This window comes from Acinonyx jubatus, chromosome C1 (genome assembly GCF_027475565.1).
Source record: "Acinonyx jubatus isolate Ajub_Pintada_27869175 chromosome C1, VMU_Ajub_asm_v1.0, whole genome shotgun sequence".
Classification (NCBI taxonomy): Eukaryota; Metazoa; Chordata; class Mammalia; order Carnivora; family Felidae; genus Acinonyx; species Acinonyx jubatus.
Window position 1 is genome coordinate 196,691,256 of NC_069381.1, and position 25,139 is coordinate 196,716,394.

Genomic DNA, 25,139 nt, shown 5'->3' on the forward strand with positions numbered 1-25,139 from the left:
GAGAGACAGCATGAGTTGGGGAGAGGCAGAGAGAGAGGGAGACACAGAATCTGAAGCAGGCTCCAGGCTCCGAGCTGTCAGCACAGAGCCCAATCCGGGGCTCAAGCTCACAGACCATGAGATCATGACCTGAGCTGAAGTCAGACACTTAACCGACTGAGCCACCCAGGCGCCCCAAAAAAGACGATATTTCTAAATAAAAAATTTATGATTTAGATTTCAGTATATACTGAAATTCTGAATATCAATTTTGGAACAATAAATTAGATATTATATTTAACCTATATTGATGCACTGACTTACCGTTTGAATAGTAAGAACAAAGGATCACTTTATATACCTCTTTAAATTTTGCAGTGCTTAATTTTACATGCACATGGATGAACTAGATTTTAACAACGACTACTTGCTGAGCAGTTTCTAAAAAAATACCTCTCAGGCTTCTCTCTCAGCTTTGATAATCTCATGTCAAACAAACTCATCTGATCAGTTTGTTTTCGTGGTGAGCAACAGGTCTCCTTTGGTAAGGGAATATTAATGGATTACCTTAAGGCTGGCCACGCAGCTCTTTTAAGGCTCAACCTTCACTATTTGCTTAGATCCATTATAAAGGGCAGCCAAGAAAAATAAAGTATTTGGAAGGAGGTATTTACTGGCATGCTCACTTGCCCGCGTTATTGCACAGTCAGCAAAGGAAAGTTCTCTTTCATAACATGGATTCTCTTTATGATTCAGAACCAAAGAACTAATTCCATTCCATTAAAATAAACCTGCATGTGTTACCAAACTCAACAAAAATAGATAACTGTCACTATCAAACTGGTATCTTGGTCTATGATTAGAGAAAAGACTTTGCAAAGCTCTCTGCAAGCCATTGATCAAAGTCTGGAGTCAACTTCCATTATGTAATATCAAATGGCTCTCCTTATCTGAAACTTGTTAACTAGTCCCAGCGTCCAAAACCTCCTAGAGACATGAGGCTAATTACCAACAGGATCGCATTTCCATCTGCCCCGGCCCTGACCAAAGCAGGTACAATTCAGCATGTGCCCCTCTTCATGACGCTTGTGGAATGTGTCATTCACGTTGTAAGTGATGTCGTCAACAATACACTGATCTGTTTAGGAGACAGTGGGATGGTGGAGAACTGTTTTAAGTTTCACGATGAGATAAAAAAAAAAGTCATGTTTTTCAAAGCATACAGTTTTTTTCCCACTAAATTACCAACACCTCCCACTAAAATAACTTTTCTACTAGCATAGAAAGAACATTTTTTCAAACCTTAGTCAGGAATACAGGATTTGGAAAAAAAAAATTCTCTGTCTTATCAACTTTTTTATAAACTTAAATATCAGAGGTCAAAGTCTATACAACTAAGTAAAGAATGTGGTAAAATACACCTTCCTGTGGAAAGGTAATTTTTAAATAAATACATGTTTTACTTTTGGAAAAGTTCTTGCTAATTTGATAATGTCCTTTAGATCTCTGCGTGCTATGAGAAATAGGAGGAAAATTAAGCATACTTATGGAGTACCCAGCATGGTGTGATGGTCTGATCTCTGGAATGGCTGGGGTGGGGAGATAGTTGGACTTGGGAAATAAAATAACATTGATGGCATTTGTGAAATTAAAAACAAAACAAAACACAAGAGTAGGCCAACTGTGTTCCAAACTCTCTGAGAGATCCTGAGAAAATTACTTTCCCTTTTTGGGTCTCAGCTCCTTCCTCTGTAAAATGAAGAGTTAGTCTGTATGTCTTTCCTTTCTGTTCTGCAACATCATGTGGAATTATTATTACTCTGGTATTGTGTTTCCCACAAAAGGAGAACAAGTTCAGGCCAAGGTCAACACACCAGTTATATGGACTATTTATTGGTTCAGAGTTGTACCTAAATCATACTCTTCAAATCAAAGAAACAGAAGTACCAACATGGTTTTCATAAATCGATATCCCTATATTATATCCCAGGATTCAAGGGAAAAAAAATTGAGCTGAGCAAAAGAAATAGGTCTCTCTGATTGTCACCTTCAATTTGGATCTGCAAGGATCTGTTTTTAGAATAGCGAAGTCTCTTTTCTTCACAGAAATTATTCAATCTTTTCTAGACATGAATCCAATGGTGTAACTAAAAGCTAACAGGATCAAATAATTGTGTTCTAGCCTTTGAAGTCATCTTCTCAGCCTAAGTACTTACATCCTGGGAATGTTTCAAATTTTAGAAGTGCTCTGCCAGCTTCTCTCCACTGGCTGCCTAACATGACAAACCTATCTAGCACGATAGACTGATGGCATGGCGTCACACATTTCCCCTCCTGCTTTTGGAAAGTACAAACGTCCACAAAACTTGGTCCTCTCTGCAGTCTCGGTCCTTTCACATGCTCTCATTAATAAGCAAGCATACCTCGGAGCTGAGAGTAGGCGACACAAGTCCATTCTCCACGACCATTCCCAACGCATGTGCACCTCATCATGTGGCCCATATCATGCTGTTTGTCCCACTGATCTCCAATGCGATACATGACCCCTTCATTGGTTGTGCAGATTTCTTCGTGGGCTATATAGAAATGGATGGAGAAATGATCACAAGGTATAAAAACATGTGCAGTATTATCAGTCCTTAGGCTAATAGGATAACCAAGAATTGGTTGGAAAGCAGTCTGGTGTGCCTCAAAGAAGTCTCGGGGCTGCTCTCTGCATGTGTAGAGTTTTAAGTACCAGAGGGAGCAAACATAGTCCACAGGTGAAGTATGTTGTAGGGAATAATTACAGGAAAGGTTGAGGGTTGTTAAACCACAATAATGCCTACACATTCATGTAGAGGGTTTGCATTGTCGTAGAAGACTGATGTTGACTACTGCCTCATAATTTTTTCTACTTCCAGCTTATTCTATCCTGAAGGGAAACTATGCATTTGGGTATAGAATTGTAAGCTAGAGCATGTTTTTCTTCTAAATCCGACATTCTCTTGTGTTGAGAGAAATAAAAGTATAGTTAGTTTTCTTATGTTTCATGGCCTCACATTCCACAACATACGGTGCACGGCTTCTCAGTTCCAAAACTACAAGATCAACTGTAACCTATGGCGTTCTTGAAATTTGAGAACAAAGAAAAGGGGTTGGCCCCCCTTTCTCTATCCTTACAAACTAGATCCCCCTTAAAAAAGAAAAGATCCCATACTTGAAAGAAAAGCAGAGTTTTGGTCATTTTGGTGTTTAATAAGTGACCGGGCTTATTCTAATCAAACCAAAATTATGTTGTAAATATCATGGGTCTGTGACTACAGCAGTTATGTATTAAATGCTGTAAGTTGTATGCTCTTTACAAATGACAAACCTGTAAAATATGTGCATTTCCAGACTTTAAAAAAAAGCATTTTTATTGCATTTATATGTTTTTGGAATTCAACTATATCGAAAGGATTTTACAATTATATGAATGGTTATATAATATATAATAATTATATATGATATTATATAAGTATATGTATATAAATATATCTTACAAAGTTGCATGCTATCTGAAAATTAAGACTTAATGGGTAAAATAGGAGTAAACCGGACACTATTCTTCTGTCTTACTGCGTAAATGGGTGTCTACAGGGCTTTGTCTTACCGGCCATGGGGCAGAATCCAAACTTCTGGTCAGCATCGTAGTTCTCCGTTGTTCCACACCACTTCATGTTGTCTCTCCTGCCCTCAGAAGTACAGTCCGTGTAGTTGTGGTTGTTGTACAGGAAGGGGAAGTGGCACAAGGCACCATTGGAATTTCCACCTCGAGTCTGAACCAAAACTGCCCAGAATAACAGACAAATAGGAAGAAATAATATGACAACTGAGCTTACAGTGGGGACTAAGCACACAGCTTCATATGACCCCAGCTTACAGTGGGGAATTACCACAGGAAGGTTCCGAGCGAGCCAGGTCTCTGCAGCTAATTCACGGGGAGTCTACCTCAGAAGAAAGGATGCCTGATAATATAGTCTCAAGCTTCCTTAGCGTATTCACCTTCACCTTCAAAACAGATTTAAATCCAATTTCACTCTCATTTTCCCAGCCAAAAGAGAAAAGATCAAATGGTCGCTTTGAATAAAACATAGTGTTAACCAGTAGAGAAGCAGAAGCACTCAGGCATTCATCCTGTGTATTCTTTAGTGCTGGGGGATTGCCTACGGATGTTAATATACCCGTATCTTTAATCACATCATAATCCCAGTGTGTCAGAAATAATTGAACAGGAGGGCTTTCCCCTCGGTGTCATTTCCCAAGGGTCCTGGGGAACATGGAAGGATCTTCAGCTGCTAAGTTCGCTTCATGTCTCCTGGGTCCAGACTGAACAAAAGTGATACGTCTTCTGCAGCCTCAAGATGAATGCCCAGAAGGCTGGCAAATAAAAATAGGGCGTGAGAAATGGGTTTTTCTCACTGCTGTGCTTTCCTCCTGGGAGACTCACCAGTATGGTCTGTACAGAAGGAATATTTCTGGTCTTGCTCATAATTGGAAGTTGTGCTGCACCAGAGATGTCCATCCTGTCGCCCTTCTGTGGTGCAGGAGTAGAAAGTCCTGCCGTTGTAGGTGAATGGTAAGACACACGGCTCCCCATTTGAATTGCCACCGTAGGTTTGGGTTACAGCTACAAGCACAACCAAAAGGGTCTCAGTAAATAGAGCTGCATTTATCTCCCACCAGTAGCTGCTTCTTTATAGCTTAATGGAGACTAAGCTTGTGCCTTCAAGCGGCCAGCACAGAGAATCACCTAGTCAGTCCAAATGTATTACTCAACAAACCTATCTTTTGTGAATAGAGTGATACCGGAGTTCCTCTGCCCATGTCCTTTGTTGCCACCTTTGCTGCCGTGCCTCAGTTTCCCCATTTGCAATGGTGTATTAATACAGACTAGTTAAGAATGCTGTTCAAAGTATACTGGAGTGATATACAGAACTCTGTTGGTGCCATAATAATTAATACATGAGATTATTCTAGGGAAAAAGTCAAAGGTACCAATTGTTATTGGTTACTACCAATTATATAGTTATACCACTATAGTGGTTACTATCACTCTTGTAGCCCAGAAGCAATGTATTAAGTTGTTGAAAGTTTACATCATGAAGCTCCAAAAATTTGAGATTCAGAGTATAAAATATGGTTGGTTTGCTATTCAGAAAGCAGCCCTCTTATAACAACATTTTAGACAAATAAAGATAATACATAGCAGTTTAATCCCCACTACAGGAAAGAAAATACATAGATTAAAAAGATTGGAAGAAAATATATGAAATGCCAACCCTGGTTGTTATCACAGGGTGGTAAGATTATAAGCTTTTCTTGTTTGCTTTATTGTTTTACTTTGTTGTTTTTTTTTTTTTGTTTTTGTAAATGAATGTACTGCTTCTCAAAAATTTAATAATAAAAAGCTATCAGTATTATTTTTTGAAAAGATAATACAGACCTGTCTCTTGGCAGCTGACACCATTGCCCAGGCAAGTGCACAGCATTTGCTTATTTCCTTGTGTCTTCAGCCACTGCATCCCCACAGAGTAAACCACACCACTGTCTGTGACACAGTGACCATATGGAGCAGGCTGGGGGTGAGGCTGGGGCTGGTAAATGGCGGTTCGGACATCTGTGAAAGAGCCAGATCCTAAGGGCATGAGAAAGGGAAGTCATAAAGCTGGGTAAGAGAAACCAACTAACTACTTTCTGGAGTGGGGATCTTCAGGGTCCCATACAGATCACTCTGAAATCCATGGTGTTACTGATCTGGAACTGAAAAGAAATGCCCCTCCCTGTGTTAGCTTTTACGTTCGGCCTAGGAAATAACCTATAAGAGTCTAACCAAAGGGTGTCCATCTTCCAGCTTATCTGAATTATATTTCTAAATCACAGAAATTATCCTGCCACTCAACAGAGCAGATGCCCTCAATAATTCCTCACTCAATCCAGGAAGCACATGGTCCACAGCTTCATAATCCCCCACACTTAAGTTCTTCCAGCTCACCTCTGACCACGTCCTTCCTTGGTGTAAGCCTTGTCTCCTCATTCACTCATTGTACCCTGTACTGTCTTTATGTCTTTCCCTTCTCCTGGAATGGTCTGCCTCACCCTCGCTCTCTTAGCAGCTTCTATATGTTCAATATAACTAGGCATTTCTCTTGCCAATATTGTTTTTGAGAAGTCCCTGACACCCTGCGGCAGACCTGTGGCCATCTGTTTAACTCTGATCTCAATGAAAGCATCCTGGGCAGCCATTCTGGATTCTCTAGAAGTTGTTCCTCCTTCCACATTTTGTTTCCCCCCAGGATTATTTGAGAATTGGTGTGTGTGTATGTGTGTGTGTGTGTGTGTGTGTTTCTAAACCCAATCAATCCGCTTAACACAGCTTTGTTTTCAGAGTAAGACAACACAATATGTTGATCTTTTCTCTAAATTGTTGGAAATCTGTTCTCTCAAAGGCCAGGCCCACAGGAGAAGAGTCAGAATGAACGCCAGAATAACTGATGGACTGAATTCAGCATCTCTCTAAGCCCTGCTCACCACTAGAACCCAAAGACACTTTACATACAATGGGTCCCAAGGTCATACACACCGGGGAGTGGGCATCTGTATATACCCCACTGAAGAGCCACAGTACAAAGTAACATAAAGATCTCATAGAAGCAGGATCCATTTTGTTTGACCCAATACTTCTCAAACTTTTTAAATAGAACCTTTTCTGTATAATATTAGTAATATTAATAAAATTAGATAACATTTATTGAATCCTTATCCTGTTACACCTCAATTACCCTTTTAATTTAAACTATTTCAGTAGGGGAGCTGGAGGAGGGGAAAAAAATAAAACAAACTATTTCAGTAGATTGATGTTTATAATTGTTTGTTTTTTTGGTTAGCAGTAATTTCACTGATATAATAAAAAACCTCAGGATGCATGGGTGGCTCAGTCACTAAGTGTCCAACCCTTAATTTCAGCTCAGGTCATGATCTCACCATTGTGAAATGGAACCCTCCTTCAGGTTCCACACTGTGCATGGAGCCTGCTTGGGATTCTCTCTCTTTCTCTTGCTCTCCCTCTGCCCCTCACCTGCTCTCTCTCTCTCTCTCTCTCTCTCTCTCAATCAACCAATCAATCAATAAAATAAAAATGAAAATAATCAAATAACTCAAAGATACTATCAAGTCTAATCTTGTTTACCTTTGGAAGTGCTCAGAGCAAGACGAAAATTCATCAAAGGGAGAAAAATCTAAACAAATAATATTTTTATTTATGGTTAAATGGTTGATTGATAACGGGCTAAACAATAATGCTAGTACATTATGCAGTGAAAACTTGATGAGAACATATTAAGAAGGATAACAGAAGCACACACCGTGATCGCCATTATTTCTGTCTTCAGACTCTTACAAAACAAGTTACAATGCAACGATCTTGCTCTTGTGCCAGAAATAATGAAAACTACTTTTTTTATTTTTTTTTAAGTGCTTTAGACATTGTGTCATTCATTCTCATCCCTAGGCCTCCTCTGAATTTCTCGAATTGTAAATGCCAATACATGAAGAAAATGATTGTGCATTATTTTATGGAATGCAACAAAGTCTGCTGGAGCATGGAAACCACGCATAAAGAATTGTTTCCGCTACAAAGAAAGCTGAATGTCAGGACAAGGAAATATATTCCAGTTGGGAAAAGAACAAATGTACTTTTTTCCCTTTTCCTAGCAGAAGAACTAAGTAGTCGTGTAACCCATCATAACCCTTTCATTTCCATTAAAATGCACTTTAGGTATTAAAAATGCATAGGCAAAAAAATGCATATGTATGTGAATGTATATGTGTGCATATCTACATATATATCTATATATTAATTGTGTGGGCTTTTTAACATTGGCATTGCCTTAAACATCGTTTAATCTCTTGGGGCTAAACCTCCTTTTGTTCCCTCTAAGATCTATTTTTATTTCATTTTTTAAAAATTTAAAACCTGATATTAAACAAAGTTTTTAACAACTAGCAGTCTGTAAATGAACTCAGATTATTAGCAGAAACATGGCAAACTCATCCTCAAATGGCGTGTCAAAGGAAAGATGGATTTGCAGAAATAGGTTTCGAAACGTGCTGCGGTTTCTGGCTAGTTCTGTGCCTCACCAGCGGACGTGGTCTGCAGAGCCGCATGCCTCTCACACTTCCACTCCCCCCTGCCGTTGCCCGTGCAGATGCACTGGAGCAGGTTCCCCCGATTATCCTTCTTGCTCCACGTGTCTCCAATTCGGTAGGATGTCCTGGTGTCCTGGTCATTGCATCTGTCTGTATCAGAAAGGAAGCATTTCAATATACACGTCATGTCAAGCTGGGCAAATGCTCAAGTCAACGCTAAAAAAAGAACGTAGTGGTTTAAAGTTTGGTGAGCTATTCTCTGGTGGTAGGTTTCTATGTGGCTCTGGTAGCACAGGTGTCAACCTTCTGAAAGATGGGATTCCATTTGTTAGAGCAGAAAGGGAGATGTGTGACTTTGTAGGATTTAGTCTCGTTCCTCTTCGCCTTTGCCAAAGGACTTTTTCATCATCTTTCGTCCATTAATTAAAAAAAAATTGTTTTCACATTGGTCCTTTGATCAAATTCATTCAAATTCATTCTCTGGCTTTCTATTTTCCCCCTCTCTTTCCTTCTCATGCTCTCCCAGCTTTCTCCCAGTAATTGCTGGATATGACCAGCCTTTCAACAGGGGACTTTCTTTAGAAAGTGAGAAGCAATAGGAGGCAAGTAGGTTTCAAAAGGTCTCCCCCAACTGCCCCAAAGAAGCTATAAAAAACAGTAGCATCTCTTTTTTCATTTGTTATGTAAGAAAATTCAGAGTACTGCCAACTTCTTTAAAATGTTCTCTTCTAACCTCCTCCAACACACACCTATTTAAAATTACCAGTCAAATGGCTTCTTTTGAATGGCTCAGTGTGAACCTTTCATGGAAAAATGGAATTATTAACATAAAGTGATCATTTGTAACTAAATTGCCATTAGTGTATGTGTTCAATTATCTGGCAAATAGATTGTTTCAGTTATAATCCAGTTTTGTCCATATGCTACAATGTGAGGAGGGAGGATTTGATTTCTGTATGAATCAGAAAATCACAGCACGAGGTGAAAGAGACCATAATTAGACAGTTGATGTAAGTGCACACAAATACACACCCACATTGATCTAGCATCAGAATGGAGGTCTGGAGGAAGATATTATAGCTTTTCTCCATATCCCAGGGAAAAGTACTTCCCTAAACCCCTGTAACACTATTTTCAGTATTTTTCTTGAAGCCCTTAATATTACACTTTGTAGAAAATGAATATGTCTAAGCCTTTCTTATCTCCCTAACCGACTAACTAAGTGCTTTTGGAGGCTGTACTAATGTCCAATTTATTTTTTGCATTCCTATACCATCCTGTATAAACTGGGGACTTACAAAATTTCATGCAATACATGACTTTTCTTTGAGGAACTTTCCCCCAACTTGCTATTAGAAGAACTTTAAATAATAGATGAGGGTTTGAGTCAGACACTTACTTTGTCTTGAGCTAAAACTTTGCCACCAAGGTCTTGAAAGTCTGATGATCATAATAACATTCTAAATGCAAAAGATCTAATGAACAAGCAAGTTTCTGGGAAAGAGTCTGCCAGAATTATTATCACTTTCCATGAAAGACTCATTTTTTTGTTAGCAAAGAATTCAAATTTAGAGGTTGAACATTTTAAGATGTTAAACACTTTAACCTAGATAAACAAAATAGGTTCAATATATTGAGATTTGACTTAGAATTTATTTATAACAGCAACATTAATGGTTGTTTTGCTTCAATAAACTAGTTGCCTTTGGTCTGAAAAGTTCAAAAGAGGAGCCTTGAATCCCTAGGGAACAGGTAGGGCCTCCAGGCAATCCTGGAAGGAGCAGCTGGGGTGCTAGAGGTCAGCTTCTTTATGGCACTAAGAAGCCTATTTAAGAGCTTTGGGTAAGAGACACTGTCCTTAGTCCCACGTAGACACATAATTTCAACCTATATGTACTTTTTATTTTCATCAGTTTTGCCAGTGAATATGCCCCAGTTAAATTTCAAACATAGAAGGAAACCTAAAACTTTAGAGCTTCACTCCATTCTCTGTTAATAGTACCTACATACCCAAAGATATATTTGCATGGATTTTAATGATTTCTTTGCTTTTAATACTTGGAAAATATCTCAGTGATAATTTAATCAAACATTTGCAACTAATTCAGGTCCACAGCATATTTGGCATTTTAATGCATATTTGGGATCTTTCTTAGTCACTCATAGCCGAAGACCTTATTAATAAACTTTATAGTTTTCTTTGAAGAAATAGAATAAGTTGATTGTGGAATTTTTCTTGACATCCAAATGTTACCAAAGCATGCTGGTGTGGTGGGTGTGTTATAAGTGACATCACGTTACAGGTCTCTCTAGGAATCCAGAAAACAATACCTCGCCTCATCTTGAGCAAAAGAACTAAGACGTACTTCTAGAAGTACAGGTGATACGTCCACTGCCTTCTCCCAGACAGGTACAATCCACCATCATCCAGCCTTGATATGGCTTTTCCCAAGTTTCTCCAACAACGTAGGAAGTTCCAGCAGCATGATCAAAACATTTCTCAGCTGTAAGGAAATTTGGATGAAAAACAGGGGTGGGGGGGAAAGGGTTATTTTGAATTGTGCAGGCTCCTTGTAATTTAAAGTATATTGTGTAAGCAAAAATCCAGCCACATTTTTTTAAGTGGTACTCTGTTCAAAAAGAAAGGCACGCCCTATAACTAAGCACATAGTAAGTAACCAAAGTGAAAGAAAGCCCAAGACGAGCCGGCAGGCGGAAATTCTATTCTCCTACTAAGTACATAGACTATATATATTCAGCTAGTAACATTTCTCACACAAGTATTTGAGTGAAAAGGATCTGTATATGTATTCATCTGTGGGGGACAAAACACCCACAATTCCGATCTTAATTATGAATGCATAAAAAAAAGACAAGAAAGCTGTTTAAAATCTGATTTCTGTAATAACTACAACACAAAAAGTCTGATTCAAGAACAATTTATATATTCAAATCTATAGGCAGAGACTTAGACTTGTGTTTATAGAGTTTAAGATTAAGGCCAAAAGAAGCTCAAAAAGTTTGAGTTTGAAAAAGAAAAATTACCAAGGTGTGACAGAGCACACACAGTATTGTTTCGGTCCAGCGTGTTCCAATAAAGAAAGATGTCAAAAGTGCTATTTTTTTTCTTTTAAATAATTTATATCTTGACCAAGGAGAAAGCAGCGATGAGACAGTAGACAAAAGAAATGACTGTTTCCTAAATCTTTCAATTCGATCCTGTCCTTTTGAAACAAAATTAAGACATCTACCAATGTTAGTACTTTTGGGCCTGATTCCTTCAGGGCTGTGGATTATGAACTTATTTCAGTATTTGAAATAAAATTTCCACTTCCCTATTTTTTGAATTGGAATTCAGATCTCGCATCCACAGGGCCTTTGGTGCAATCCACCATGTTGGCTGTGCTTCCCCGCCTCTTCGTCGTCCCTCAGAGCCACACACCTATTGGCTTGCAGGTCCATTCTCCTTTCCCATTACCAAGGCACACACACTCCAACATGTAACCGCCCGTCTCATGTGGTCTCCTCCATGTGTCACCGATCTTGTAGGACTGACCCCCTTCATGGCAACGGTCTGTTCAAGACAAAAAGCAAATGTTAGAGAAAAAGACAAGAGAATATTTCAGTTAAAGAAAGAAAGAAAGAAAGAAAGAAAGAAAGAAAGAAAGAAAGAAAAAGAAAGAAAGAGAAAGAAAGAAAAAAAAAGGTCTCATGTTCCACCCAGGATAGGTACTTGGGTTAGGCAAAGCAAGAACACAGACAACAGCTTTCCCATCAGAGGCAGGGGGAAAGTTAACAGGTCTGGTCACTTTGGGTCTTGGTTAAGCATGATGGGAAATCACACAGAAAATTGAATGGCAAAGAAAGGGGTCATAAATCCTGGTTCCTCGGAGAGATCACAGGAAATTGGGTCCTAAGGCAGAAAAGAAAGGCTGGCAGGCAGATTGAGCCTGACGGAATGAAAAGGCCACATTGGGCATAGCTTTCCAGCTTTCAGGAGTGGGAGAGCCCATGTTTTACCCCAGCATAAAAAATGTCACATTGGTGGAAATCACATAGATGCACACCTATCAAGTGTGGAAATCTGGGTACTCTTCTAAGCTATTAAACACAGTGGCACATCAGAGGCCAAACTGTCCATTAGATTATAAGCACTATGGACCACTAATTCATAAGACTGCTAATAAACTTGAATAAACCCTAACATTAAGTACAGGAAAAGCTGATTGGGTCTATTCACAAAGGACTGCTTTGTTCTTTTGGACAGAAGCCTTTCAAGTAACTTATACTTAAAGGATGGATTAAAAAAACTAAATGCTTTCTTTTTAAAATTTAATTTAATTAATATATTATTTTTTATTTTTTTTAGAGAGACAGAAAGAGAGAGAGTGGGGGAGAGGGGGAGAGAGAGAGAGAGAGAGAGAGAGAGAGAGAGAATCTTAAGTAGGCTCCATGCTCAGTGTGGAGCCTGATGCGGGGCTTATCCCATGACCCTGGGATCATGACCTGAGCCGAAACCAAGGGTCAGATGCCCAACTGACTGAGCCACCCAGGTGCCCCACTAAATGCTATGTTAATAGAGTCTATTGGTAGCCTAGTGAATAATAATGAAAAGACTGCCTTAGCTAAACGGGAATTAATGAGAGTCAACACAGTCCCCAAAGGTCCTTGGAAACACTAGTAGGCTAACCATTCCATATTATCCCTGGGAATAGAGATTTGTTTCCTGGGTAAATCCTATAAGTCACAATGAAGTTAGACTGTATCTGTGGGATGTAAGAAGTCTGTGCATCACAAACAAGAAGAGCAGACCACACAATGGCTAATTCTCCTCTTCTTGACCATCTTCCTAATCACTTGGTCAGTCTAGCTTGAAGATGTCCAGGTAAATTAAAATGAACAACTCCTCCAAGCATATCTTACTGAAATGGAACTCAAGAGATCCACTGGGTACTCACAAGTCCATACAAACTAAACACTGTTTCCACCTGTGCACAGAGCCATCTTCCAGAAGCACAGGATCCAGTTGGGTGATCACATAAGAGCACCCAGTCACCTGGGGTAAAGCCCCAAATTAGGAATATCCAGTCATGGATAGCAGAAAGTGACAGTGACGGTAATGGAGAAATTCATTTATTTTATTGACATTTTGCAGAATGTCTTCCTTACTTGCAATGGTACAACTTATCCTCCCTCGCCCAGCTCCAATGCAGGTACAGTCCCAGATCATGGAGTCTTTAGGGCGCTCATAAGTGTCACCCACTCGGTAAGTGTTCCCAGTGTACTTGTCAAAGCAAGTCTCTTCAGCTGAGGAGAGAAAGAAAGTTCATGTGAGCCTCACATATATAAAAGCTTTTTTATTCCACTAATCCCATCCAAAGAAAAACTCACTTTTTCATTCTATGAGTAGCACAGTACAACAGAAGTATGTAAAAAATTAAAATGGGAGACCTAGATTTTACTGCAGGCTTTAATGAAGCTCAACTTTTGAACTTTGACCAGTTGTCTGATTTTCTGTAAATTAATTTCTATTGTAAAGGATTCTCAGGCCCTTAGGAAAAAACTGTATTAAGCACTACTTTAGGACTGGTTAGATTGTGAAGGAAGGCTTCCATTGTAATCTCTGGCTCACTCAAACCAAGGTCCACACTAAAAGCAAACAATTTGAAGATCTCCACCTCCCACCAGGCACTGTCATGGCTTAATCCTATTTCCATTTTAGCCTCATCCGTGCTTCTCTCCAGGTGTTGTTATAATTTACAAGAAACAGAAAAATGGTCACAAAAGAATGAGAACTTTGAAGTAAGCAGCTCCTGGTTTTATGTAACTGACAAATCACTTTATAATAGAGTGCCCAAAGTGTTTTCTGGCCCATAATCTTACATGTAGTTTAAGATTTGAAATTCTTTTCTAATAAACTAAAATTTTATAAGTGGTTTCTTTGGAGGGGAAACACAAAATCTTTCATTTTCTCATCAAAAACTTTGAGAGAATAAACAAAAAGTAGACTCAAGAAACTACTTTCAGATACACTAGTTGTTTGGTTTTAAAGGTAGAAGTAACATGTAAAAGACAAATAAAAGCAGTTACTAACAGTTATTTAAAGAGGAAATGATAGATAATTCTACTGGGAAAATGGTGTACATATTTTTGTTACCAATGCTAAGTTTAATTAACAAGCACCCACTTCCCCATATATCAAAAGATACTAACTGCCAGGCTCCCACCACTTACGTTCAGGTTTACTCTCGCAGTTAAATCCTCGGCTCCCTCCATAACAGGTACAAACCAAGGCATTTCCCAGGTAGGTGCGCTCCCATTGTTGGTTTATCTGATAGTGTTTCCCATTGTCATAACAGCCAGCTATAAATGATTGAAGAAAAAAGTGATTACATCTCCATCTTCTCTTTTTTCTAAATTATGGAATTTTCTTACACAACTAAATTGACAAGACTAAGCAACAAACATAGAAAAATAAGTTAATCAACAGAGGATCAGAATATTCCACTCTAAAATATATAGAAATTAGCTATCTAGGGAGTTAACCACAATTCGTACATGTAGATATTTAGGTATTCCTTTTTTCTCTCTTTTAACTTAGCTAAATGTTATACAATGATGTCATTTCCATCTGGCCAGGGGTCTACATCAAAGGAGTGGAAACATTTTGGAAGACAGATACCTGGAATTACATTTTAAAATATGCAAAGACCTTCAATGCTTTTCTGAGGTAATAAGTCAAGAAGGACAACTTTAAGCAGTTTCCTTTAGCCCAGGCTATGGGAGGGTGTGTCTTTGAAAAACTGGAAGAGGAATTCAGATCTGTTCTTGGAGAAGTATCCTGAAGGGCCCAAAGCACTGTGAACCAATCACATCGCTTTCAAGTTCGTTAGGAACAATGTAACTATTTGGACACCCTCCTACCATCCCCATTTTGAAAATATTTAACCAATTATTTAGTAACAAAGAAAATCTGAAGCGTAAGGATCACACTAATACCAAATGGAAAATGTAAAGGCAGTTTCCTCCTTAAAAGCAAGTTTGGATGAATTCATAGGAGGACGACTTTAATAGGTACCGCTGACAAGAGCGCTGCAGGAGCCCCTGTACTCCAATGCATTGTTTTATTCTAAGGCCCTCGGACCCAGCCTGCTCAAACCCCGAGCCTTTCGTGCCCTCGTTCGGCAACTCTCATTAAGGCGTACACACACACACACACACACACACACACACACACACACACGCCGCACACGCGCGCGCGCAAAACTTCAGCCACAACTTTGGTTGGCTTCAGGGTCCCGTCCCGGGGACAGCCTGTTTCAGCCCGCGGTCGGTACTCACGCTTGCTCTGGCTGACAGCCACTGGGGTCTGGGGCTGAATGATTTGCTGAGCCTGCCTCTTGCTCTTCGAGGCTCCGGTGGAGGGCACCGCTGTCCCCAGGGACAGGAAGGCCAGCAACAGCAGCCGGGGCCCCGGACCCCTGAGCATCTTGAGACGGTGCGGGAGGGAGACGCCCTCACCAGAAGGCAAGTTGCCACCAAGTTTGTCTCCCTTTGCAACCTGCGGGAGAAGGTTCCAGTGCCTTCTGCGGGTTGGTGACCCCAAGAAAATAGGGGCCAGGGGATGGGGAAGGGGACGGCCGAGGGACAGAGGGGAAGGAGAGGACGAGAGAAGTTGTGGCTGCAGGTCCCCTCTCCGGCGCTCGCGCCTGGAGCTCCCTCACCTCCCCCTGCAAAGCGCTGCCGGCGCGGGCGGCCGAGCCCCGAGCGCCAGGGTTTATATGGGACGGTCCCCTCCCGCCCCCCACGAGGCCCCGGGCGCCGGGGAGGAGGGACGGCCCGGCTCCCCCCACCCTCCGGCCCCCGCCGCCGCCGCCGACCGCGCGCCGATTGGCCCGGACTCCGGGTGACGTCAGGGGACTGTGGGTTCGCCGCGAACAAAAGAGATGCTGATCGCCCGCCAGGACTGGGGCAAAGGAACTTTTTTTTGGTTTCCTTTGCGGTCGTCAAACTTTCTTGGGGCTGAGGGGGAGGGATGGGAAGCGGCTGGAAAGGGGTAGACTGGGAGGAAAGGGAGGGGCTGGAGTTGAGCGAGGCGAAGGGGTTGCAAGACACCCCCCCCGCCTTTCCTTTTCTTTTTTACTGGGGCGGGGGGAAGTTGAGGAATTGCATCACTTCTGAGAAAAAAAAGTCTGCTCACTGGAGTGTATTTTGGGGGGAGGACAAACCATAAAGTAGCCACCACCTTGCAGCTGGAGGAATGTAGACTTTACAGTCCCAGGGCGGGGCTGGCTTCCCTCCTGTTCCCTCTCTTTGGTCTAATGTGCACTGACTTGGGACTGGCTTTCTCTGCCTTCACAGCTTCCTATTCAAGACTTCTCCCCTTCTGAAGGCTGTACCTGCCGGGTTCTGAGGAAGGGGGGAGAAAGCGATTCTTTAATGAGCTTCTACTAAGTTCTGCGGGGTGCTTGGAGGATCTGGGGGAAATTCAGAGAACGAGTTTTCTTTTTGGAAGGACAAAGCAGCAGTTAAAAAATGTGCGGGAAAGTCTCTTTCCTGGGGATGGGGTGCCTGTTTCCACTCAAAGTGAAATCAGTCGTGGATGACCTGAAACCTGGAGAGAGAAAGGTCTTCATGTCTTTGCCCACGTTCACCAAGCCTGTTGCACACGGGGGAGAGATCTTGTCTGACTCACTAAAAGCTAAGAAAAGACCATTCACAGCCTTGCCTCCCAATAGTCCCTTCCTTGCTTTTATTTGGCATTTTCTTTTGGTAGACATCAGTTTCATCACAGAATGCCCTTCCCCCAGCCCCTGCTGCCAATAAAAAAAAAAAATACATCTCAATTGTTACATATTCCAAGAATGTGGAAAGTTCCCATTTAAGGTCTCTCCCTCTTTCCCTCTAAATGCAGAGGGTTGAAAGGGAATCTGAGAAGACTAGCATTTAGCAATTCATCACATCAGTTTGTTTTCAGACAAACCAGAGTCACACTCGGCTTTAAAAAGGTCTTCAAAAGGAAGACTCTAGTTTTCTTCAGCAACTCCAGAGAGACCCTGACTCAAAGTTCTGCCTTCCAGAAGTAATGTTCGTGGTGCAGACCTCCTGTTTGCTTTAAGAACCTATGAAAAGTACTGGAAAAATGTTTATTTCTGCAAGTACTTGTTTTCTCCAAAAGTTCCACCTCCAGTAACTGCCATGGGTTAAAGAACTCTATGGTTATAAAATACCCAACACATCAAAGACACAAAACTAACATTTGCTTTTATTAACGCAGGGATTAAAAAAACCCCACAGCAAATATCAGTTTCTTACAAGTAGTATAAAATAACTCCTTGAGTAATCTTTGTGACCAACGTTTCAAGTTGAGAGAGTGCCATGGGTTTCCCCAAATTTAGAGCCCCGTCTGGGTTAGACTTTTTTGTTTGTTTGTTTGTTTGTTTTAATTTCTCATCATCATTCAACAAAGCAGTTTTCTCTTTCAAGTATAAAAGGGCCCCTTGTAAAATGCCTAGTAAATTTCTGGGAAGCCAGAGGGAAGGATACCTGGAAATCAGGATGAAAGCAAGATAAACCTGAAACTAAAGCTTTCTTAAAATACATAGATTCTGGGGGAAGGAAATAAGTGGTTAGAAAAGTATTTCATCAACCAACAGCATGATATTTTGATATATTTGCTGTACTCAAAATACATTAGAATAATATATATATGAGAGCTTGGTGGAAAAAGGACCACCTTACATTTGAGAAGAAACTTTTATATTTCAATCCTATTGAAATATAATTTGTTTCAGGAAATAGTACATCTCTAATATCTTACAAGCAAAAATATAAAAACATGAGACTGAATTTTATAGGAATGTTTGGAAGTTTACCCTTTTACTTGAACTTTTGTTGTTATTCTTAAACTTTGGAGACGGAGACATTTCTTTGGTTAAGATAACAAGGCTTGCCTTGGTATTCTTTCATTATCAAAATCCCTTGTAACTATGTAAGTCTAGTATCTCTTACTAGCGAGTTAATTAAATATTGAAGACCTCTCTGATTCTGTTCTAACTCAACTGATATGCCTAGGGTCCAAGATTCCCTTGCATTTCTTAAGAATTCTGGAGACTATTTGGACAGGATGGATTCTTCAGTAAATAGTATCCTTCTACTTGCAGGATATATCCTTGGATTTCTTTTTCCTCATCTTGATTTGGAGAGGAAAGTGTGACAAAGGAGACAGAAAGTAAATTCATAGGTGTCTGGGGCTGGGCCCAGGAATTAACTGTAAATGGGAACAAGAAATCTTACTGGGGTGATGAAAATAAATGTTCTAAAACCAGACTGTGCTGGGACGGGTGCAACCTGGCAAAGTTCCTAAAAATCATGGGGTTGTAACTTCAAAAGGGTGAAAATTATGACATTCTGTAAATTACACCTCAATAAAGTTGTTTTTTACCAAATTGACCAAAAAGTAGTATTTCTTTATTCTTTTCACTTGTACCTCTTCTGATTTTGTTTCAAGGACACACTCCCAAGAGGCTGCAGCCATACATAAGGTGGCCTCATGTCTTCATCTTTCTGAGAGGAAGTTTGCCTTTGATACAGTAGCAGATTCTGTGCCTCTATGCCAGAAACTCCTTAAGACACCCAGTATTTGTGAGATGACATGTATGTTTCAAGACAGAACAAATCGTTACTTAGGACTGTGCCTTGTTTCTCCATGGAGGTGCCGTGGTGATAGGATTTTCCCAGAATTTATTGAGAGCAACTTAAAAAGGAACACACGTACTCGTGTGTGGGGAGGGGGGTGTTATTTGGATGTTTTGTTATTAGAGGAGGATATTGAGGATTATGAACAATTATGGAAATCTGAGTTGAATTGACTATTAGTGGAAGATTATGGTTAAGCACAAAAAGAATTTATCAGATCCAGTCATTTAAAGAGGATTGAAATTAAAAAACAATTTAAGGGATAAATTTTAAAAGGCAATTTTTTTCCAAGTGAAAATGAGTTTCCTTTAAGACTAATACACACATGGCAGAAAATACCCTTGCTACCTGAAACCCTTCTATTAGAAAAAAACCTTAGCCCTGATAAGAAATAACTTCTTGACCCAAAGGTTACTTTAAAGGAAGGTAGGCTGTTTTTCCTGAAAACCTTTGGCTTTTATCCTGTTCTTAATCTCTTTCAGTCCGGTTAGAGGGAAGGCCATTGACTAGAGACCTTTGGAACTTTCTGCCTTAAGAGACTGTAGTGTCTTTTTCTATTTCATGGCTGGAGAGAGATAAATTGCAGTAGTTTTGTTTCTTATCTTGATTTTATTTTTTTGGCATGAAATCCTTCCCATCTTCTTCCCTTGAAAATGGCCAAGCTTGCAAAACTGCTACTCATTAAACACAGGTGTGAGAAGGAAAAATAAATTGCCCCAAGGGCAGCCGACGTGGGTTGAATGTCTAAGCAGTTTGTCTGTAATTGACAGGGCACCTACAACCAGGGAAAAAACATTTGATAAGGGCGTTAATTTATTCCTTGAAAGCTAGCCAGCTTCCACTTAATAAGTATTTTGTTTATATTTTAAGTTACTTTATTATTTAATCAGCACTTTTAAAAGCTTTAATCAAAGCCCCCCCCCCCCCCGCCACTTTTTTAAACAGGAGTACTCTTTTCTCATTAGACTAACTCCCAAAAGGCTTTGCGAAGAAGTCTAATCCATCCAGTAAAACAGAACTAACTACTGTGTAGCTGGAACACTTAACCAACGCTAAGAGAACATTTCCAGCTTCCCAAGATGGGTAACAGTTTCTGGGAAAATTTTTATTTTTGTGTGTTGCTTCTTTTTTCAGTTTTGCTTTATTTTATGTTAGTGTCTTTAAAGGTTTGTTTTGAAAGGCTGAAAAAATTTTTTAAAAACTTGGAGTGCCCTGGTGGCTCAGTCAGTTAAGCATCCAACTTCAGCTCAAGACATGATCTCATAGTTTGTGGGTTTGAGCCTCGCATCTGGCTCTGTACTGACAGCACAGACCCTCTGTCTCCCTCTATCTCTGCCTCTCTCTTTCTCAAAAATGAATAAACATTACAAATTATTTAAAAAAAACTTAAAGTACTTGGGGTGCCTGGGTGGTTCAGTCAGTTGAGAGTCCAACTCTTGATTTTGGCTCAGGTCATGATCTTACAGTTTGTGGGTTTTGAGCCCTGCATCAGGCTCTGCACTGACAGTGTGGAGCCTGCTTGGGATTCTCTCTCTCCTTCTCTCGCTCTGCTGCTCCCCTGCTCCAGCATGTACTCTCTTTCTCTGTCTCTCTCAAAAATAAACATTAAAAAAATAAATAAGTAAATTATAAAAACTTAAAATATTTTAAAAAACTGAAAAGATTTCCACTATTTAAATTATTTTATATCCTTTTACATTTACATACTTTCAGTTTCTGATATGCAGCTGATCATGAAGGTTGTGTCAGATGCTTAAAAATAACTGTACACATTATCTCTTAAATAAATTTTCAAGCCAACAAAAGGCTATTGTCATACAGGTGGTCAGTAGGCACTCTTTCTACCAACTTTTTTAAATGATTAATTAGTTACAATAAATTAAAGACATTCAACTCAATTATAAAAGTGAAAGCATAAATATATTTATCTCTAAATCTTTGCTGAGCCATTTTCTAGATAAATTTAAGATACTCTCTCATTAACTATAAAATTTTACTGAGATGCAATAAACATTTAAAATCATTACTGTGTTGGGGCTCCCTGCTGGCTCAGTTGGAAGAATGTGTGACTCTTGATCTTGGGGTTGGGAGTTTAAGCCCCATGTTGGGTGTAGAGATTACTTAAAAATAAAATCTTTTAAAAAAATTTAATGTTTATTCATTTTTTTGAGAAAGGGGGGGGAGGGGCAGAGAGACAGGAAGACACAGAATCTGAAGCAGGCTCCAGGCTCAGAGCTGTCAGCCCCAGAGCTCGAAGCATGGCTCGAACTCATGAACCATGAGATCATGAACTGGCCAAAGTTGGACACTTAACCCACTGAGCCACCGAGGTGCCCCAAAAATAAAATCTTAAAAAAAAAATCTAAAATCATTACTGTGTCAAACATGGAAAACTAAGGCAAGTCTAAGTATCTGCATCAGGCCTTAAAGATTCTAGCACCAAAAGAGAAATAAAAAATAGCTAGATTTTATTAAGCACTTAACTCTGAGACCTGATACTAAGTGCTTTACACGCATTTTTTTTTTCATTCAACCATCAACAACCCTCTGAAGTAAATACTATTCTCTACTCACTTACTTTTACAGATAAGGGTCTGAGGTTTAGAAAAGTAACTCGAAGGATGTTTTCTGAATTGCCAGTCCTATTGAAATTGTGGTATCACTTAAGGATCTTCCTCTGGAACAAATGTATAGGCAAAGCAATTGGCTAAAGAATTTAGTGGGTGATTTAGTCAACAGAAGACTAATTTATTCAGAAGATGTCACACAGATCTCTGTTACCTGATATGTTACCAGTTGTCACCTGTGGTATCTGGGGCCATTCTTTTGTGAACCAATTTCCTTCCAACAGCCTATGTTCTGATATTGTGAATCTCATGTAGAAGACCATTACCTGACTCCAGTAGACTACCAGCATGGTGGGGCAGAGTCTCTGTCTTGTTTACTCTGTCTGCCCAGTGCTGGACACAAGGCACTATTGGGTAAGTACTTGGCACCTATGAATGAAAGAAAAGAAGGGCACACGATAGGCACTCTCAAATTCACATTTAGTGATTATTTATCCAGCCGGTCACATTACTAAGTGCTCTGCCTCTGTTATTATAGTTTATTGTCAAAGCAATTGCCAGAAATAGATATAAATAGCCTCATTTTTCTCTCTGAGCCTCCAGAGATTAAAGATGGTCCTTAAGCTGGTGTAGTGAGAGAGGGACAAAGCTGGAACTTCAATCAAGTTCTTCCTGACACAAAATCCATGTTCTTTGCCAAGGCGTACGAGGCTTCCCCCAAAGAGATCTGTTCCCTATAAGTGTTAAGAAATTTGGAAAAATTCTTTGGTGGTTACTTTTTTTGGTTCCTCGCAGATCTTCATGCTCTGCTTGTCACTGCCTTGCTCTGACCTGGGGGCTGACCCCTTGGACTGTATGGCAGAAATCTCTGCTTGCTGGAGGGCAGGAGGACAAAGAGGTCAGGGTGCTTCTTTTGAAGTCTGTTTCCTGTTTCAGGGCCGCAGTTCTGGGGGGCAGCTGCCTGTCTCTAGAACATGCGTTCTTTCTCAGTGGGAGCAATATTGCGCCCAAGAGGGTAAAACTGGTTCTTGAGAAGTGAGTGGGGGTTAAAAAAAAGAACCCAAACAACTCACCCCTACACCCCTACCTGATAAAATCTTATTCCTTTGTTGTTAATTTATTTTGTTAGGTAAAATTTGAATTAGATTTAATTTTTGGAGTGGGGGCAGTTGAAGTGGGGGTAACTAAAAAGAAATGGAGAGGAACTCTGCTCTGGAGCGACGTCTCCTGCCAGACTGTTCTCTGAGGCTCCAGCCCTCCCTGGCTCCCTCCTATGATGACAGCCCTAGAAGTAATAAAAGTTCATACCTTCCTGGTCCCTGGGAGCCTCAAACATCCCTTCTTCTTTATCCCTTGGCTATGCCCATACGTCTTTAACAGGCCTTCACCAAAGTGTCTCAGAGGAAATCATTTGAATTCTATTTCCTGCTGAACTCTAATAATACAGATTCCAACAGTTTCTAAGGATAACATGAATAGTTCACATAAGCTATGGTTTAAGTTGTAAATTTTAGCCAAATAGATTTAGGACACATGAATTCTTTTCCAAACTTAGCAACTAATATGACTCAGTCAGTGATTTCTTCTTGCATTTCCCACGTCTTGGCCTTTATGTTTTCCTTTTCTCTGCTGAATATGTGCCCCTCAAATATTATATCTTTCCCAGAGTAAAATGCTCTGATGATAGGAGCACATGACCTAATGATTATAAATTATAAAGAAAAGAAAACAAAGCAAGATTTTATTTTTAAGTATATGTGTTGTAACTTCCTAACTCCCTTGGAAATAATTTGATTTATCCACCAAGCAATTTGGTTCATGCAAAGAATATGGGATCAAGAGACTTACCAGATCAAAAAGGGAAATTTATCTTTAAAAATCCCTCATAAATCTACAAATGGCATGTATGGAAAAGCTGAAGTTTTTACACATTTTTCATATGTGTAAAGATGAGCTTTGCTTTTTAAGTCATTTCAGATACTGAAATAATTTAGCTGAGAGCTTGTAAAGTCAAGGAAAGCTTGTTTGGATTGCTCTACTCCTGTGAGCAGTAAATACCAAGGTCTTACCAACATTCGTGTAGATAAATTCCTTATGCAGAAACAAACTTTCTTAGACAGACCTGATGCATCACTAATCATTTATACCTTTTGGAGACTCTTCATCATCTTTTGAAAACTAGAGAATCCAAGGGTGGCTGGGTGGCTCAGTAGGTGAGGCTTCCGACTTGGGCTCAGGTCATGATCTTGTGGTTTATGAGCTCAAGCCCCCCATCAGGCTCTGTGCTGACAGCTCAGAGCCTGGACCCAGCTTTGGATTCTGTGTCTCCCTGTCTCTGCCCCTTCCCCGCTTGTGCTCTGTGTCTGTCTCTCTCAAAAAACATAAATAAACATTAAAATAAAAAATTAAAAAAACCTAGAGAATCTATTTATTTTTATTAATTTGGAAATCAAAATATGTATCACATCTTTGTCAGTTCTGTGTGATCAGTTGTAGCTCATCCTAAAGATACTTGATAATTTATTCTCTATTTTTTACAGCATAGTGGTCACATTTTTGTCAATTTGTACAAAATTCTTGAAAGATTCCTGGTACTTTAACAACTTACAGATTTAATTAATCTTCCCATTTGCTTTGTCCAATTAAGTTTTGAAGCAAAATAATACAAATTTTTACAGACCCTAAATTATAAACTCATTTCAGTTTGGAAGAGAGAAATACTAAGCATAAATTATGATTAGAGCATTAAATTTGCTCTGATACTATCTAACTTCTCTGAGGAAGTTATCTTTATTTTTTAAATGTTTTTAATGTTTATTTATTTTTGAGAGACAGAGAGAGACATAGCATGATCCGGGGAAGAGTAGAGAGTGGGGGAGACCCAGAATCCGAAGCAGGCTCCAGGCCCTGAGCTGTCAGCACAGAGCCCAACACGGGGCTCAAACTCACAAACCCAGAGATCATGACCTGAGCCGAAGTCAGACACTTAACCCACTGAGCCACCCAGGTGCCCCAAGTTTTTCAATTTAGGCACACATAATATGAAATTAGAAGGTAGGTATTCTCCTTTACTTGTGAAAATCTTTATCTTTTCATTCTCTGTTCTTTACCAAATTTGTTTAATTGTGGGTAAATTAAAATTGCTTAAAGTTATAATCTAGACAGCCAGCTCTAATATTCCAGCAAATTATGTTTTTGGTTATTCCCAAATAATAACAGATTATTTAGAGAAAGCTGTATTTAAAGAAGTTTTTAACATTTAAAAAACAAGGACATACTGTTTTCTCTAAAATGTTCCCTTAAGATTCTTTAACTGTTTAATGGTATAATTAACATATAATAAATTGCACATACTTAAAGGGTACAATCTGATAAATGTTGGTATATGTGTACACCCAAGAAGTGATCACCACAATTAAGATAGTGGACCTATCCATCACCTTCAAAGGTTTCCTTGTTTCCCTGGGCAGTCCCACCCTCCTGCCTTGTCTATCCCCTGGTGACCACTAAGCTGTTTTCTGTCACTATGGGTTAATTTGCACATTCTAGAGTTTTATATAAATAGAAGCATACAGTATATATTCCTCAGTACCTGACTTTTTTGACTCAGTGTAATTATTTTGAGATTCATCTATCCTGTTGCGTTTATGGATAGTTCATTCTTTCTATTGCTAAATAGTATTCAATTAAATAGTTTTACCACCATATATTCATCTATTGATCTGC

The 25,139-nt window shown here is 39.7% G+C and overlaps 1 protein-coding gene across 12 annotated transcripts in view; it reads right to left on the reverse strand.

Moving 5' to 3' along the window:
• The window catches only part of FN1 (fibronectin 1), a 69,845-nt gene extending 53,919 nt beyond the window's left edge, over nt 1-15,926 (reverse strand). For 9 of the 12 annotated variants that reach the window (XM_015066711.3, XM_015066709.3, XM_015066708.3 and 6 more), the window contains exons 1-11: nt 15,490-15,920; nt 14,383-14,511; nt 13,318-13,455; nt 11,591-11,722; nt 10,515-10,652; nt 8,140-8,298; nt 5,447-5,638; nt 4,451-4,630; nt 3,614-3,790; nt 2,403-2,555; nt 989-1,117 (exon numbers count right to left, since the gene is read on the reverse strand). In XM_015066711.3, coding sequence (XP_014922197.1) covers nt 989-1,117; nt 2,403-2,555; nt 3,614-3,790; nt 4,451-4,630; nt 5,447-5,638; nt 8,140-8,298; nt 10,515-10,652; nt 11,591-11,722; nt 13,318-13,455; nt 14,383-14,511; nt 15,490-15,637 — 1,675 coding nt within the window. In that variant the 5' untranslated portion in view covers nt 15,638-15,920. Of the gene's footprint in view, nt 1-988; nt 1,118-2,402; nt 2,556-3,613; nt 3,791-4,450; nt 4,631-5,446; nt 5,639-8,139; nt 8,299-10,514; nt 10,653-11,590; nt 11,723-13,317; nt 13,456-14,382; nt 14,512-15,489 lie in introns of all 12 variants that reach the window. The other 3 variants (XM_015066707.3, XM_015066703.3, XM_015066705.3) reach the window with 2 other exon arrangements.
• Between the last annotated feature and the right edge of the window lie 9,213 nt (nt 15,927-25,139).